Here is a 17,175-nt window from a genome sequence, read left to right on the forward strand (position 1 = left end):
CAGCCACAAATTCATTTTCCATGTTTACCACACCAACTGTTGACAGATGAAGTCTCAGTGGAAAGTCCAAATTTTCATTTCACCATGACTTCATGAAACATGACTACAGATTTCAATATTTGGCATTTGATCTTCAGAGAGAGATATCATGTTTAAGAACATTTTACCAAATACACTTAAATCATGACTCAAAACCAAAACAATTTGGAAGTTTTGAAACATAAAGCTGTTAGTATGAAATTAGCTTTTATTTTTTACGTCAAAATAAATGCACATTTATCATTTATTCAAATGAAAACCGAAAATGGGTATCTTAAACAAGAGGGAACCTTAACAGAGCAAATATCGCAAACATCAAGTTCCTTCTCCTGCTATTGCCAAGCTCTGTTCGGCTAAAAGCACAAACTTGAATTGTATTTTGTCAGTTTGGTCAATTAGAAGAAACACTTGAAAGCCCCAAAATTAGAAGTGGTATAAAACAAAACCAAGTACTCGTTCTCATCAGAATTCAGGTCCATGTGCTGCCACACATTTATATAAAAATTTCACTAAGTGTTGTACTAAATAGGATTTAGTAACCTCTTCTGCAGTTTAACTCTTGATATCTTGGTAAGAGAAGTCAATGTGTAAGCATGTCAGAAGTCAACGCTATAGTGTAACTACAGTATAACTCTAACAGTGTTTCTAAATACTGTTCACCAGAGTGATGTCTTATAGTTGAATTTCAGTTTCAGCAGGTACTTCAGATTTACCTGAGCAACATCATACACAATATATCTGGGAAGAATGTTAAGGAATAATTACAGTTGTTAATATAACACAGAGAAGCCTCAAAACACAGTCAAACTTCACCTTTGAACTTAAGTTACCATACATATGCCTATGTGATTCAGCAGTTCTAACAGCTCAAACCACAAATCTTTAAACTTGACTTTTCTTTGAATCTGAAAATGTTTTATACAATAGTTAGAAACAAGCAACTAACAGTCATATGGAGAATTAATGGTGGTGCAGCAGGAATCCTGAGTGACAGGCAGGTGAACTGACTTGGATATAGGGCTGCAGCTCTTGACCATTATTTTCTGTCAGCCAGAGCCATAACACACAATCTCTCTCTCACTATCTAAACAGTGGAGTGACATATGCTAGATGAGATCTGCAGTCAGACCTGGCATCTACAATTATAGTTGTAGATCTATTGCTACCTTCCAACACAAAGTCATTAATGTCCTCTTAATCTCCCACTAAAAAACCCAAACTGGAATCACAGAGAAGAGCTCTATAATGGTTGGCAGTGTTTGCACATTCTACGACCGCACTGCACCATTTTGTTTTTTCAGAAGGCAATCCCAGCTCGCCTATTTGTTCCTCAACACTTTAGGCCTCAAATTTACCTCTAATCCCAATTTTAGTTGAAAAGCATCCCCATCAAATATAGTGTAAAACAAAATGAATGCACATCATGTTACCTCAATTAGCTATTATGAACTGTATTGTATTTTATCATCTGACCAAGACAGATGCTGTATTTAAGAAAACTCAAGATAAAAACAGTATTACCACGACTTGTGTTGTCAAGACTGCTTCTAAGAGGAAAACAGCTTACCAAGAGAGAAGACAGTTTCTTCACAACCCAGAGGTTGTATTAATGGGTCACTTGCTTCACTGGCAGTGAAGAGATTGATCTGGGACCTTAGACATCACTTATTCTTATGATCTCTTGTGACTCTTGAGTACACATTAATTTGGGGGCATTTCTGCTTAGAAAGAGGCTTTAATGGCTGCATCTCTGCTGGGCATCTGAGGTCTACCTCAATACTTGCAAAGGGTCTGGGGAACACAAGAGAAGCTGTGTTATGTGAGACTCCATCAACCCACAGAGCTGGCTCCCCCACCTCCTCCTGGCCAAGCTGGCCAGCCACAGCACCACGAGGAACAAATCAGACTGCAGTGATGTGAAACCACCATGGGTTGCATTCTCCTTCCCTTGTCCTGACACATCTCTGGGCAAGGCACTACTGGCCACACCAATGCCTTCAGGTATTGAGTCCTGTTGGGGCAACAGCTATTTGCTACATGTATTGTTTCCTTTTTCTCAGAATGATGATTTAAGTGTGACAACTGTAAAATCATCTCCCTTGGAGAAGAGACTCTAAATTGTCTGTGAGTACTCCAAAGCAGATCTAAAAGAAACCAAACACGCTGTGCCGTAACTCCTGACCCACATTAGCGAGGTCCTGCTAAACTCAGCAACACTCAAACACAGCATGCAGCCAACATAATAGCAAAGGATACTCATTATACAGAAGACAGGTATCATTAATTCCAGTTGAGATCCCATTCCCTAAGGGAACCTCTACACCACCAAGGGTGGTAGTAGCTGTGGGATCAGGCGCAGTTTTGCCCAAGCCTAGAAAGGGAAAACACATTAGTTACAAGTCTAGAAGGCAAACACAGATATTGCACATAAAGAAAATGATTCAGCCAGCCAAATATTACTTCACATATATTTTCAAATGCTGACCAAGTGCAAAAATATCTTAAAAAGAACACAAAGGGTATAGTCTATTTATTCAATGCAGCATCACCGTACTAATGATAGTCATACTCTGCTACATTAGAAGTGAGAATTTTAGACTTTTGGCTGTTAATTGTCTAATCTGTATGATGAAAGCTAAAACAGACCAGACTTAAAGCTCTCATATGCTAAGTCCATTAATGAAAACACGCACATTGCAACATTTTCAGAAAAGTGTAACAAACCAATTCTTGTTCTCTTTAAACTCTTCAGTACAAATCCATTTTGATATCTGTAATAGTGTGAGTAGAATGTATTTGGAAAAAGATGCTAAAATCACATTGTATTTTATTTTAGGCAACTTGATTTCTCTTAAGCCTCTCAAAAAGAATAGTTTAAGAAAAGCCACTCACTACTGAATGGTACTGTTCTCCACCCTCTCATCTCATCTCAGCACAGAAGATAGACGATTACCGTTTCTTTTGCTTGAATTAGAGAGCTATGTCTTTTCTCTCATCTCCTTTTTCAGTGCAACATACTGATAGTCTTTGCAGATAGAAACGTAATGAGAGCAGCTGTTCCATCTAAACTTTTATTCTTAGCTTCTCCCTTCACTTCAAGCTTCTAAAGCACTTTGAAAGCTAAACAATTATTCTTCTATCAAACCTCTCATCTTTCTCCTAAAATATAGTATTATTATGATGAAAGCAAGTAAGAAGTTGGAGAATGTGCCTTACATTTTGTCTCGTGTAATATCAAATAAAAATTTCTCCTGAACTTCAGGCAACACACTAACTTCAGTCTTAAGCTTCCAAGTGTACTAACTCCCATCTCAAAGCACCATGTATGCATATACAGATGCAACTACAGGGCGACATTATGCAAACTCTTAAAGGAAGTACAGTTACAAAATTACTATAGCTCTCTTTGCTAAGCGGAGAGCCACAAGGTGAGTTGCCATCAGTAGCAGATTACCAGTGACAGCTACTAATGCTTACCTTTCACGCTGTGTTTCCCCTTCGGCAATTTTGTTATGTGAGAAGCATTCTTTAGCTCATACCTGGACAGCACAAAGAACACACAACAGCGTTTTACATTCATCTTAAACTATCTTGGTAAAAAAAAAAATCCCTTTTTTTTCCCCAGGCTTCACTTTATGGTGAGTTAATATAAAGTTAATTTAGATTCTACTCTTCTGGAACTTAACAGCCTTCCTTCTTTGTCCCAGTTACTAATTTTAATGATATTGGCATTTAGTACAAGATTCTAGAACTGCAACATTGATTTTTTTTTTCTTCCCCAACCAAACAGCTCTCATTTTAAGAAAAAAGGAATTTTGTTTCTAAAGAAATACTAAGTGCTCTTTCTTCACACTGAAGAAAAGGCTTGCAATTTTAGCATCACCTTCTACCATGACATATGAAGCATGTTTGGCAAATACTTTTCATAAGTTACTTACATATTTCCAAGGGCAACTTCTCCCAGTAGTATTAAGCCTATGGGATCAGCTTGAGATGTGTGACAGTAGTTAGCGCTCTTGGATACCATGTCTGCAAAATAGATGCCCTTCCCAAACATGTAGCCAGTCTGCAAGCAGCAAAAGGGAAAAAAAAAATTATTGGGACAATAATACAAAGGAAGCACTGAATCCACCTGGCTGGGCTCCCAGGAGAGCAAAAGCTGCAACTCAAGCTCTTGTGGGCACCAGTCAGCAACCGACTCTGGACACACAATGTTGTCTGCAGGTTGAGCGTGAACATTGAGCCCTCCCCACATAGAAATTCTCCTGTTTAGGTTGTCTCCAACTGTGGCCATCTCTGAGCACAGGGATGGAGGCAGCCAGAGAAGCTATCTGTTTAACGTACCACAGGAGCTTCAGGGGGAGCTATCCTGAGACCCTGCGAGAGGATACCAGCGAAGTTGGTGGTGCGGGAACCGTGCCACAGCAGCTGGCGATTATGAAGCTGCTTAAATGGCTTGTAACGCTGACTCTCTCCTTCACGCTCAATCCTGAAGATCTTCAATTCAAAAAGGATAGGAGAAAAAGAACAACCAAGCAAATAAAGCATTACCTTCATGCAACTAATCAGATTTTTTTTAAAAAATTATCCAGTCTGAGTCTGTTTAAGATTCTAATCTGCTAGGAAATTGATCTGGATGGGTTTCAGTATTTGCAGTTTGCTGTGTCGCACTAGCAAGAGGTAGCATCGATCACACAGTACTTGTTATTGATTACTTCTCCACCTTCCCTTCTGCAATTTCATGAGACCATAGTTTTCTGAAAAATCATTCAATGAACTAGTAAGGCTCAATTTTAGAAGATGATTACTCCTCCACCTCCTTTCTAAGGCCAATTACATTAAAGTAAAAACACACCCCCAAAGACACCTCAGCAAGTTTAGACTCATCTCTGCCTAGACATTTGCTATTCTATTCAATAGCAATTGGTCTGGTCTATCAAACCATCCCTTCAAAGGAAACTATGTAAGCTACTCAAAAATAAAAGGAAACTGCAAACAAGTAAGTCAACTTTGAAGAGTCCATCTTCACAAAGTTAAGCCCCAGTATTGCCCAGCTTACATCCACGACTTTGAGATCATATGCATTGTGAGTAGCAGCATGAGTATTTTTCACGTATTGTTTAATAATCTTGGCTTCTTCTGAATCTTTGTCAACAACCTGAAAAGAGGCAAACAAGAGAAGTTTCTTTAGCATACAAACTAGCAGGCTTCTTACATCACAATGACAACCACCCTATGCTTGCAACTCCCTAGTTTAAGCCTCCTTTATCAGTTAGGTGGAAATTCATTCCCAGCTAGAGACAATGTACAGGCATACAGACAGCACCCAGTCACAGAATGTCTGAGATGGGAAGGCACCTCTGGAAGTTGAGATGATTTCTACCTTCCCTACTCAAAGCAGGGTGAGCTGGAGGAGGTTGCCACAGGCTGAGTCCAGTCAGGCTTTCAACACATCCAAGAATGGAGCTTCCACAGCCTCCCCAGACAGCTCTTTCCAGCATTTGACCACCCTCACAGTACCCAAACAAACAAACCCAAACCAAACACCATCAATAACAAAAGCTTTTTCTTTTGTTTAAATACAATTTCCTGTATTTCAATTTGTGTCCATTACCCCTTGTTACTGGAAACCACTGAAAAGAGTCTGTCTCTCTCTTCTTTACTCCCTCCCCCCATCAGGTATTTATAGATGTCCCCTGAGCCTTCTTTTCTCCCTGTTAAAAAGCCCCAGCTCTCTCAGCATCTTTTCATACAACACATGCTCCAGTCCCTTAATAACCTCAGTGGCCCTTCACTGAACTCATGCCAATACACATGTTACTTACAGTCTAGGCAATTTGTTATACTCCAAACTAACAGGACATCAGCTTGTATTCACATTCACTTGTTTCCTTTTATTTCCTTTACCTTAATATCAGTTCGCAGTTTTTCATAGTTGATGTCAATTGGGTCTTTATCTCCATCTTCATTTCCACCTCTGAGAAGGCTGTAAGCAACCTCAATATCAAGCAGGTTGTCCAACATCTGCACTTTAGCCTGAAGAATTTAAAGAGGTTATTTTACTTATGCCTTTGACATGTTCAGAATAACTCTGGAATACCTCAAATTATAAAAGTGTATGTGAATCACTGCCACACACTACCCTCTAACAACAAAACACTGCCTTTTTTTATATATATATATATATACACACACACACTCTTAAATATACTAAAATATACACACATATACAGACCATAACATATAACATATAATTATTTGTATATGTATACACACATATATGCACATAAACAAAAAATATATTCTGAAGAAAACCAAGCTTAACCTCACAAAAGCATGAGGTTAAATTAAGTCTTCAAACCTCACAAATGCCCTGTGTTAGACATCTGATATCAGACCTGTTACCTGCAAACAACATAATGTTGTTTCCAGTCAATACCTGAATGTATTCCAAGTTATTTAGGAGAGGTGGTTTCTTCATCCCAAAGTCATGAGGAATCAGAGTATAAAAGCGGTTGGAGAGGTCCAAGATCTGGGATTCTGAACCACTGTCAGAAACTGCCTAGACAAGACAACAAGCACCAAAGAAAATTACTAAGATTAAGCCTCCATAGCAATAGACAGACACAAGATATTTGAGAACTAATACAGAGAAGCAGCAATAGTGTTAATGCTGAAACTCTCCCAGGACTAAAAAGGGCAATTCTCTTTAGTTGTTTTGCATGTAGTAAGTCACAGTACTTGCACAGAAATACATAGTATTTCTAGTATGAGAAAAATCTAATGAGGATTATGTTTCTGGAAGGCAAAATAAAGGCTTCTGCATATGGAAGGGGTGCAAGTCCTCGGCAAGGTTCTGGATTGCTCTGACAACTTCCCATATCTATGCTTTGCCAGGGTGCCCATGACAAAAAATTGGGGTGTGCTGGTACACCTTTGCAAGCTGTTCAGGCAATACTGTATAGTGATTCTTACAACGGTCCAGATCATGATGTGTAAATACAGTAATGTCACCAAGCCACACCCTTTCCTGTGTCAACTTAATCTTAATTCTTATCCTCAGACAAACTTCTCTGGGGTGGAAACACCAGCTCGCAACTAGATCAAGACACCAGCATCATTTGCTCAACTGCCATTTACGTCTGGCTCAGCCTGGAGTTTGTACTACAAGTACTGCCCAAACCGGTGCAACAGCGAAGAGAACTAACCTGTGGAAGGCACATCCCCTTCTCCAGCGAGAGAGAACACAGATCTTTAAACACACAGCTCGGCATTCACCCCACTCCGAGCCCAGAACAACTTCTGAATTCCCCTCTTGCTCTACCACCTTTCATGCTCACCTGCTGAACCTCATTAAGGATGGAGTATGCGCTCTGGATCTGCCGCTTGCTCAGTTTTCCCAATGGCATCTTCTGCAGGTCAATCTGATGAAGGTTTAAACGATTAAAACAGGATTTCACTACACTGACACCACTGCAGCATTCCCTCTTTCGTTTCTAGGGAACAAATCTTTCCATCCTGGTATGACTGACCACATGAAGAATGAAAACATTTCAGACTTGGTATTAATCTCTGGATCAAGGAATGATTTGAGAAGGACAGTGCAGTATATTGAGAAGACATCCTAAAAACAAAGGAATACTGCCATAGGAAACTAAGCATGCATGCTAAGACAACACAAAAATAGGGTGCTAAGCATCTGGCTAGAAGTTTAATATTGACCTGGTGTCAGATTAATTCCTCAATCACTTCAGGAACCATACATTTCAGGCTGGCAAAGAAGCAAACTGAATGAAATAATTCTTGTTCATAAGATCATCTATGTCTCTAGGTACAACCTAGACACCTTCTTCCAACTTTACCCTACAATTATCAAGCGTCAAACATAAAGGTGTTATAAGATGCTTCATATTCATTGAAAAACGAACAAAAAATTTGCAACTAAGTCAAAAGCGGTGTCTTGGTTGCCTGCATTTATCCATTGATTTAATTTATATGTTGCTTTTGTTTGTGTATTGATTGATCTTGGAAAAGTTTCGGACTTGCATTAAATCCTTGCAGGGTTAAGGACCACCTGAATGCAAAAATGTTCGACAGAAGACAAGTCCCATGGAGTCGTTTACAAAGATCATACATATACCCTCTAGAATATTGACAGTACTCACTGTACACCCTGCAGATCAACCTAGTTTTTACTGAACTTGATGGGTTTAAGATTCCGCCCGAGGACAGAAGTTCCTACGACACCATGTATACCGTGTACCGTCTGGAAAAGTTCCACATTATTTATTCATTATGGAGCTAGGAAACCCAGATTTATGTAAATCTGCTCTGTAAGCTGAACTCGGAAGGCTCTTCCAAGCTATAGACTGGTGTGAAAGCCCTGAAGTGGTTTTGTATGAAGATTTCCACTGGACTTAGGAGAACTTTCACCTTTAGTTGCAGCTAAGCACACATAAAGCCAGATACTATGAAAAGCCAAGATGGACTGCAAGAGAGAAGACAGGCTTCAGAACTGATCACATCTGGGGGACATGAGAGTCACAAAGCCAAGATTAATAACTGAATGAAAAACAACTTGCAATAGATTTGTAGCTCCCAAACTTTTGGGGCCAATGCTTTCTTGAGTACCATCCATCCATATTATCTAATTATTAGCTGAAAAATCATGAAGGACATGGTAAATGGGCCATTTAACTTGGACGTGCCGCCTAGCAGCAGACACCTATAAACTAACACATACAAGCACTAACACAAACACCAACACCTATAGACTAACACATCCCCCGAAACGTGACTGAATAAGAAATCTCTTACAGAGCCCACATACAGCCAAAGGGCTGGAGTTTGTGTCTCCTATGAGTCATGGGAGGTGACCAGAGCCCTGCAGAGCTAATATAAAGCTAAACTGCAACCAAAGCTTTATCATTAGGTGCATCAAAAGAGCACAGCAGCCAAGGGGCTCTGTCTAAAACAACAGCACTGCAATTACTGCCAGATGCACTGAGGGTAACGGGAAGAATTAGCTCCACAACACAGATGCGTGCACCAAGACTGTCATATGAGAGGCAAGGGAGATGTTTGCTTTCCACCCAGGCAAGAGAGGACACAGCACTAGGACTCAGCCCTCTAGCCAACCTTTTCATGTAAGGCAATGACACAGATAATTGTAATAAACCCCTGTATGCTTGGTGAGGTAAAACTCTTGGAAGCTAAATTAGAAGCAGGAGAAGAAACACATCAGATAAATCTATTGTTGTGTAATGGAAAAACTAAGAATTTGCTGCAGTTTTGGCAGAGTGAGAGTTCCTGGACTCAAGTATTTGAGATGAGGCTGATTAAAAGGAACCAACCAGCCATTTTTAGAAGATACACAGAAACCTCTAACTTGGAAAAACGTTATTTCCTCTAATTGAAAACAGCTGTTTGGCAGCAATAGTACAGGCAGATAAATGTAATAGGAAGACAGGCCCATCTGGACTCCCAGGTCTATAGATCTGCAGGCTTGTATGAATTAACATAGTTTCAACAGGAGTTCTATAAAATCAGAAAACATCAGATGATGTTCAGTTCAGAGTCTTTATCCAGTTCCCGTTACAAAGAATTATTATTATTATTTTAGAAGAGTTTGATGTAAAGAACGATTGAAGATACAGGAGAACACAATTAACCCAAGGTACTACAAAATGTTGGGCACACCATCTGAAAGCTTTCAGATAAGCTGTACAAAATGGTGCAAAGCCTGTTCTGAAAAGTAGATACATGAAATACTGATACAGAGAGCAAACAACAGCTGCTTAAATATGAAGTCTTAGAGCAGGATAACTAAGCTGGCTGAAGAACTCTGAAATTTGTTATTTAGAATTAACCCAGTTTGAATGACTGCATTAAAACAAACTGAAGGTTCTCTGAACACCAGTAAAATTGTTTCTATGCATGGAGAGACAGATGATACTACCAGACTACTCTCTGAAAGCTTGTTAGAAGCCTGGATCAAGAAGTATGGAGGAAGGAAGAATGGATGAAAATAGGGTATCATTAGAACAAACGAGAAATACAACAAAATCATCTCAAGTTTGGTCCTGTTCAGAAGAGGATCTGGACTCTGTCAAGGCATTTTATTAGTACATGTATCGACTGGCAGCATTCCTTAAGTCTGAGCTGCATGCTCATTTCCTAGGTAAATTAGTGGTAGTGCTGTCCCCCCCCAAAACATGGTTCACCACTCACAAAAAAAGTGCCTCCTGTCTCACATCACCAGTAAATTGGCTACCTGTGTTAATATTTTAAGAGCATTCAGTGAACAGTGGTCATGATGCACGTCACTGGAAAAAGCAGAGAAAAATTACTGATCCCAGGACCTGCAGATGAGTTTCTCAAAGGCTTATTAAGTTGAAGACACTGATACAGACATTCCCTATTAACGAACAAAGAACGCACCCAAGTTTTAAAAACTGCATGCACCATAACTAAGTTACTACTTCCAGTGCTTGACAAATTCTGGTCAGACTCTTGTCTTTATACTTTAAGGCTGATCTAAAACTCACACTGACTTCTAGGAAGTATGATTCACCTGGATTGCAAATAACTTGTTTCTGGCTGTATATCTATGATATAAAGAGAGAAAGGAGTGTCAGAAATGAGAAACATGAATGTGTGTAGTCACCTCAAATTCCACCATCGCTTTCTTCATGCTTTCCACATCAAAGATCATCTTAATAAGGTCTTGGATTGGCTTAGCAAGTTTTGACTTTGTCCCGGCACTCACTGTCAGTTTCCTGACAGCTTCTTCATCCTGGGAGGTAAAAATAGTATCGGAATTAGCAAAATCACAAAGGATAAAAGTAACAGGCTGGCTGCCATGGTAACAACTCTAAAAATCAATCTAGCATATGCATAATATGACTAGCCTGAAGTTCATGAGGAGCGTGGGACATTGCTCTGACATTTTGGAACAAAGAGGGTTTAAAAATGCACCGATTCAGGAATTTGGCAGACATTATTTTAAGAGGTGGCACTGTAAAATATAAGTAGAATTAAAGGAACGTGAAAACTCTGTGCTTCTCTGCTTCACCTCAAGCAACAGTATTAATTACTTTTTCTGCAAGCTTTCTACTGCATAGAGACCTTGATATGAAAAAATGACCGTTTACTTTGTTGCTTTTGACAAAATAGAGATGCAGTAACTAGTTTCACTAAGTTTTTGCAATAAAAACTGTCACAGATGAGTACAGGAATCATCCATTCACCGTAATACCATCTAGATGCTTTCATGGGTAGAGTGGTGCACCAATAAAGCATCTGCCAGATGTTTCAGAACATCACTGCGTGTTGCAGTGTATTAGACACATTGCCGTTGCAATATTTACATTTCCAGAAATGAAGCTAAGCATTGAGTACTTTGCACTGAAAGACAACATCTGGCAATTTGGCCACAGAAAAATGCAAAGGCTTGAAAATAGGTACTCTGGTACCTTTATAGCTATTAACAGCATCCAGCTATTTCATCTAAAAGTAGTTTTAAGTTATGGGTATGCCTTGAAACAGACACACAAACCCCCACTGGGCAGAAGGAAGAGAATTCTTCTTTAGCATAGCTGTCTAAATAGCCAAATTTTACTGGCAATGAATAATTCCTCTTTCTCAGCCTGCTCAGTATGTGCACTAAGCAGAACACTGCATAGGAGCTGCTTCACCATTTGGGTGTATTTTGGATGCAGAAGATCGATGAGAAGTGTCTCTTTTAAATAAAAGAAAATGGTGTTTTCAGACAGGGAGTATGCAACTGCTGAATTAAGTTCAAATTAACATTCTTAGAATTACAGGGTAGACCGGAACGAGCACTAAAGGGACTTCAGGCTTGACAATGGAGAACTACTTCGTTTTTCCCAACACATCTATTTTAATGCATGACACTCATTGATCTACAGCTCTTTCTGTAGCACACAGAAGATACAACAATTGCACCTGCACTTCATCCCTCAGGTTTGTTAAGTGATCTAACAGTGAGTGCAGAACAGAACAGCTAGAGGAAAGCAGCTGAGCAATGCTCCACCTGGTACAGGGACATTTCAGAGTTACCTGCCCATAATCTATTTCCAGTGGGTAGAATTTTTTGGGATACTTAGTGAAGTTCTTTGAATGCCAAGAATTGCCAGTTTTCTCTTCATACAAATTCAAGAAGTGTTCGATGGCATCTTCTTTTGAGGGCATCTGCTCCAGCTTGTTACTCCCGATTACAGTGCCGACACGACCCCAAGATCTGAACACCCAGTATCTACAGCAGTAAAACACGAGAAAAGAACAGGCATAAGACACTCTAGTTCTAGATCTCAGTCTGAATGAAACTGATCCTGCACTAACCATGCAACGGCATGCAAGTCATCCATCTGCATACCATTAATTTTATGGAAGACATTCTCTGTCAGTGACTGCAGGAGGGCAACAGAAAAGCCACTACAGAGCATATGTCCAAGATGTGGTGTAAAAACTTGCCCAGTGTCAACACACCAGACCTACAGCCCCAAGGATAAACGTGTGCACAGCAGGAATAGAAAGGCAAGTATCTCTTCAGTGTTAATGTTTCACAAATACGAATCTTCAGGCTACTGGGATCATATATTTGAAAAACAAACACCATGCATCTTCAAGCCTCAAGTCCTAGAGTACATATTTTTAGAGAAACCAAAAGTAACTCAAGTATTTGTTTTTATTACTGACACCACCTTGGGTGAGCTTCTGTATTATTTATAGAGACACAGTCAGTCAACTTGTCTAATTTGTCAGGCGTGAAATGCAGGCACGGAGATCCCTCCATGTACTGAATCACAGATCCAGATACAAACCCCACATACAGAAGCTTATTATCAACATGGTAAAGTGCAATAAATCCAGAGCTGAACCCACTTTTTTTGCTGACAGCCACCAGCTCCCCTAGATTTCTGAGCACCCCCTACATGCTTGGGGGAGCAGTTTCATTTTGAAGAACCCTTTCCATTTCTTTATCTGTGTTCAGTAATACAACCACCAGACAGCTCTGCCATGTGTCTGATGAGACTGGAAAGCTAAACACACATCATCGTCCCCTGACCATTTCAGTGCGTTTTGATAAGTCTCAGGGCACCCAATTCAGGACTACGTTGTGGTGGAACAGCTGGAATTGGGGTCTGTTTCTCAAGTTTACAGCTCCACAGTTAGAAGACAAGAGCAAGTTGGAGAATATGGGAAAGATTTGCAGCATCGCTGACTTTACATGTGGCGTCCTGACGTTAGAACACAGGAACCTCCGCCAAATTCTGCTTCTGTACTTTCGAGGACAACCATCAGTCACACAGCACTGCGCCCTCCTGTTAGCCAATTAACCCAGTCCTGAAGACACCAACTGCATATGCCTCGCTCATCCTAGGATGCAGGAATGAACACTACCAGATGCAATTCTGCAAAACTGCTCACCTCCCAACTTAGGTTTTGTCAACACCACAAAGAAATGTCCCCACACCGAGCACAGATCTCTCCAGGGGTGGTTTGCTGTTTGAGTTGTTTTTCAGTTTTGGGGGTTTTATCTTTTAAAACTAAATATACCTATCCATATCTCCTCACAAAGACATTGTACTCATACGTGGCTTTTTATAGATGCCAAAAAATCCAATATTTATTGCAAAAAAGTGAACAAATGTATTTCTAGGGAAAACTAAACTCACCTGTTCTCTCTGTCATCCTCTAGAAGCTGCAGTTTATAATAGGAATTTGTTCCTTTCACAATATCTACTAGGCCCAGGGTTGCACTGAAAATCTTTCCTCCTTTTTCAAAGACATGAGCAGAATCCTCCAAACCTACAGAGAAGAAACAAGTTAGAACACAAAGGAGGTTACCATTTCAGGTCTCCTTCCTACATTTGTGCTCATGAAAATGTTTCATGGCATAGCATGAATCTTAAAAATACTACAAAAGCAGTGAGCACATGGCTCATTCAAAACTACTTGAAGCATGTTTTCTTTTTAATAAATTGTGAGCACACACCTTTAGATACACTGGAGTGAACCTCAATCCTAACTAGAGAAAAAAAAATTCTAACTTCTGAAAAAGGACCATCTGAAATCTAGTATTTAACACTGCATGACCAGCTGGAGGAATTCTCAAGAGATACAGCTCTGCAGGTGTCACATTAGCAAATGGCCCATAAAAACCAAAGGCTGGCCTTGGATGCAGTATGAATTCTCAGAACAATGTCTGTGCACCTCAGGTTTGGAGAGTAACATTAGCTGCACAGCCCCCCAAGAGCCTGGGGTCAGAAGCTCGTGCCAGACAGGTGGCCTCTGCTGGCTGGGCCTTTATTCACCCCACTGGCAGATGCTCCTGAAGCTGAACAAGGTGTACTCCTTAGTTAAAGTGGTCCTTCTGAAAGTTACACTAGAAAACCCTGCAATATCCAGCTTTGGATGTCAACCAATATTCTTCCTATGATAGCAAGAAAAATAGTGGTTTAAAAATTCACATTCCATCTATGGAACCCTTATCCTTTCACTGAAAAACATTTTGCAAACAATCACGAATGCTGAAGACTGTGTGTGGTGCAGGCACAGCCATTGTTATCACTCACCAGAATCAGGATCTACTGCTGCTCCACCTTTAACTGTTAGCTTCATTTTCTTTTCAGACTTGCTAGGTCCTGCAGCAAAAGAAAGTTCATTTTTTTCCTAGGCAGACAACGAAGTCTGACTTGAATCAACATTTAAATTCTCAATTTGCATAATTATCACCCTAAGGAGACTTCAGATCAGATTCCCAGTATTTGAACACGATGACTTCAATAGCTTTTTTTACATGGCTTTAGCAGCCAATTCACAGCCCCCACTCCCCCAATTAAATGAAAAATAAGATCCCCACCAGATTCTAACCACCTCCTTCCTTCTGGCCCCAAGGGGTGGGCCATATAATTTTTTGACCTGCACAGCAGATAAAAGTCATATTTGTGGTTGTCTTTAAGTGGGATTTTAAAACCTCACAGGGTGTGGAGGGTGTTCAGGTCCCCCAGCGATACTGCTGCTGTGAGATAGTCTGGCAATAACATACCCCAACTGTATGACAGAAACCTATGCTTGGAGAACATGGAGAAGAAGGGGTTCTGAAGAGGTAAGTGAGCAGATGTGATGGTTTTGTTCACTGTCCAGCATTCATAATGCAAGTTCTCTACGGCACTGGTGAGGAATGCCACTGGTGTAGGATATTTTTCCTCTTCCGTTAAAAAAAAAATGTTATGTTCTAAACCAAATAGAACAAAGACCCATTGCTCTGGACCCCAGTATTTTCTCACTTGCTAACATCCCCTGGGGGTCACAGTAGTGTCTGCCACATCTTGGTGCCCCAGCACCTCCCTGGAGCTGCAACACTGACCCAAACTGGGAAAGGAGCTGAGGTGTTATGAGGAACAGTCTGGACTGATGTCAGGGAGCCTGGGCACGTACAGTACTGAAGGTCTCTGAAGTAAGACTGAACTAGGGGAAACAAGAGCCAGCTCAGGAGACAGCTTCCTGCTTACTTAAAGCTATCCTTGCCCTGAAGTCTCATTATTTAAATATGAGAAAAAGGGCACAAAACACAAGGAAAGGGCAAGGAGAGAGTATACCCAGGTTTGCTTTGTGCATGCACAGCACTGAACAGGCCTGCAAAGAAACAACCGGTTTGTTCTTCACCTTGTTCTTCTTTGACCTTCCCAGCACTCTTCGTACTTGGAGGCTTGCTGCACTTCCCATCCACGGCCATTTCCTCATGCTCCATTTTCACCTCTGCACCCCAAGGCGAAAGCGCATGGAGAGATACAAGCTCCTGAAAGTCCTTGCTGGAGGATTTCACATCCTGAAGGAATGCCTCTGAGACGACACGGACTTTGGCCTCCTTCACCTCTTCCATCTTCTTGCTCATTTTCTCCACATCCTCTGTAGAGGTAGGGTGGGAAATGGAGAGAAAAACCATCAGTGAGGTTTCAGACTTTAGCCCCTCCCCCTGGCCATGAGTCAGGGCTCTGTAACACTTTGTGGAAACACAATCCCACCATGTTTTGGATTCACCATTGTTCTTTGGAGAACAGAATCCCCATCGGCTCAAAGCTGCAGCTTGGGCTAGAGCAGGAACACTCATGTTTTATCTGGGTGGTCCAGCTCTCCCCTTCCCGGAGCTTGGCTGGGAATAGAGTCCCCCTTGGACCACCTGGCAGGTGGGAGCAGTTCTCCTACCTCAGCAGCCAGTTTGCACCTCGACTCCAACAGGGAGCAAAAGAAAACCGTAAATTGCCAGCAGATTAAAATACTGCCCTCAGACACCCAGGCAGCTCTGCAGCTTCTCCAAGGCAAGCATGGACACAGCCCCCAGCACCTTTCACCCCAGTAAGGGTGGCCTGCACACCACAACGGCCTGCATACAGACCTGAGCACCAGCTGCTGCAAACCTAACAGAGCCTTACGGTGCAACCCACAGGATTAACGTGTTAGGTAAGTAAAATTCAAACAGCACGCATCTGTCTTTTCCAAGCACGCTAAGGCCATGTGCACACACAAAACACACCCCCTAATCCAAACACTGATCCCCAGAGAGCTCCAAGGCTGTGTGCCCTCTGTAATCTGCTCAGCTGTTACCAGTGCTACCAGTAACCAAGGCATGGCTGCTCACTCTGTGTGCTGATGCACAGGGTGGCTTTGTTAGCTGTTGTTGTCATCTTTCCTCCCAGCTCCTCCACAATGCTCTTCACCTCCTCCTTGTTCTTTGACAGCTTTCCAAGAACCAGGATCTTCATGTTGGTCAGTGGTTTGTCTAGGGGGTTCAGAAACAACACAGCACATTAGCAACAGGAACAGAGCCCCCCACCCCCAGGCAAATAACAAGCACAAAGGAACAGCATCGCCCATGCTCAGGACAACGGGCCCAGATGGCAGGGAGACAAGGGTCCAAAAGCAGGCCTGACCTGTGCTAAGTAAGTGGGAGGAAACTCCCCTTCACCTAGGAAAGGCAACACAAGGGATGGAAGATGGATGTGTAAGCACATTATTTGCCTACCTTTTTTCTTTTTAAATAAATAAATAAAAAATAATCAGTCTGCTTCAGCGCTGTGCTACTAGAGACTCTGCTCTGCTTCCCTCTTC

At 41.2% G+C, this 17,175-nt stretch overlaps 1 protein-coding gene across 2 annotated transcripts in view; it reads right to left on the minus strand.

Moving 5' to 3' along the window:
* Nucleotides 1-227: 227 nt before the first annotated feature.
* The window catches only part of PARP1 (poly(ADP-ribose) polymerase 1), a 34,778-nt gene continuing 17,830 nt past the window's right edge, over nt 228-17,175 (minus strand). For both annotated transcript variants that reach the window (XM_064446384.1, XM_064446383.1), the window contains exons 9-23: nt 16,706-16,846; nt 15,733-15,975; nt 14,640-14,708; nt 13,740-13,872; nt 12,121-12,316; nt 10,706-10,834; nt 7,380-7,463; nt 6,479-6,601; nt 5,947-6,075; nt 5,099-5,197; nt 4,384-4,536; nt 3,978-4,105; nt 3,517-3,578; nt 2,296-2,410; nt 228-777 (exon numbers count right to left, since the gene is read on the minus strand). In XM_064446384.1, coding sequence (XP_064302454.1) covers nt 696-777; nt 2,296-2,410; nt 3,517-3,578; nt 3,978-4,105; nt 4,384-4,536; nt 5,099-5,197; nt 5,947-6,075; nt 6,479-6,601; nt 7,380-7,463; nt 10,706-10,834; nt 12,121-12,316; nt 13,740-13,872; nt 14,640-14,708; nt 15,733-15,975; nt 16,706-16,846 — 1,886 coding nt within the window. In that variant the 3' untranslated portion in view covers nt 228-695. The remainder of the gene's footprint in view (nt 778-2,295; nt 2,411-3,516; nt 3,579-3,977; nt 4,106-4,383; nt 4,537-5,098; nt 5,198-5,946; nt 6,076-6,478; nt 6,602-7,379; nt 7,464-10,705; nt 10,835-12,120; nt 12,317-13,739; nt 13,873-14,639; nt 14,709-15,732; nt 15,976-16,705; nt 16,847-17,175) is intronic.

This window comes from Phalacrocorax carbo, chromosome 3, assembly GCF_963921805.1.
Source record: "Phalacrocorax carbo chromosome 3, bPhaCar2.1, whole genome shotgun sequence".
Lineage (NCBI taxonomy): Eukaryota > Metazoa > Chordata > Aves > Suliformes > Phalacrocoracidae > Phalacrocorax > Phalacrocorax carbo.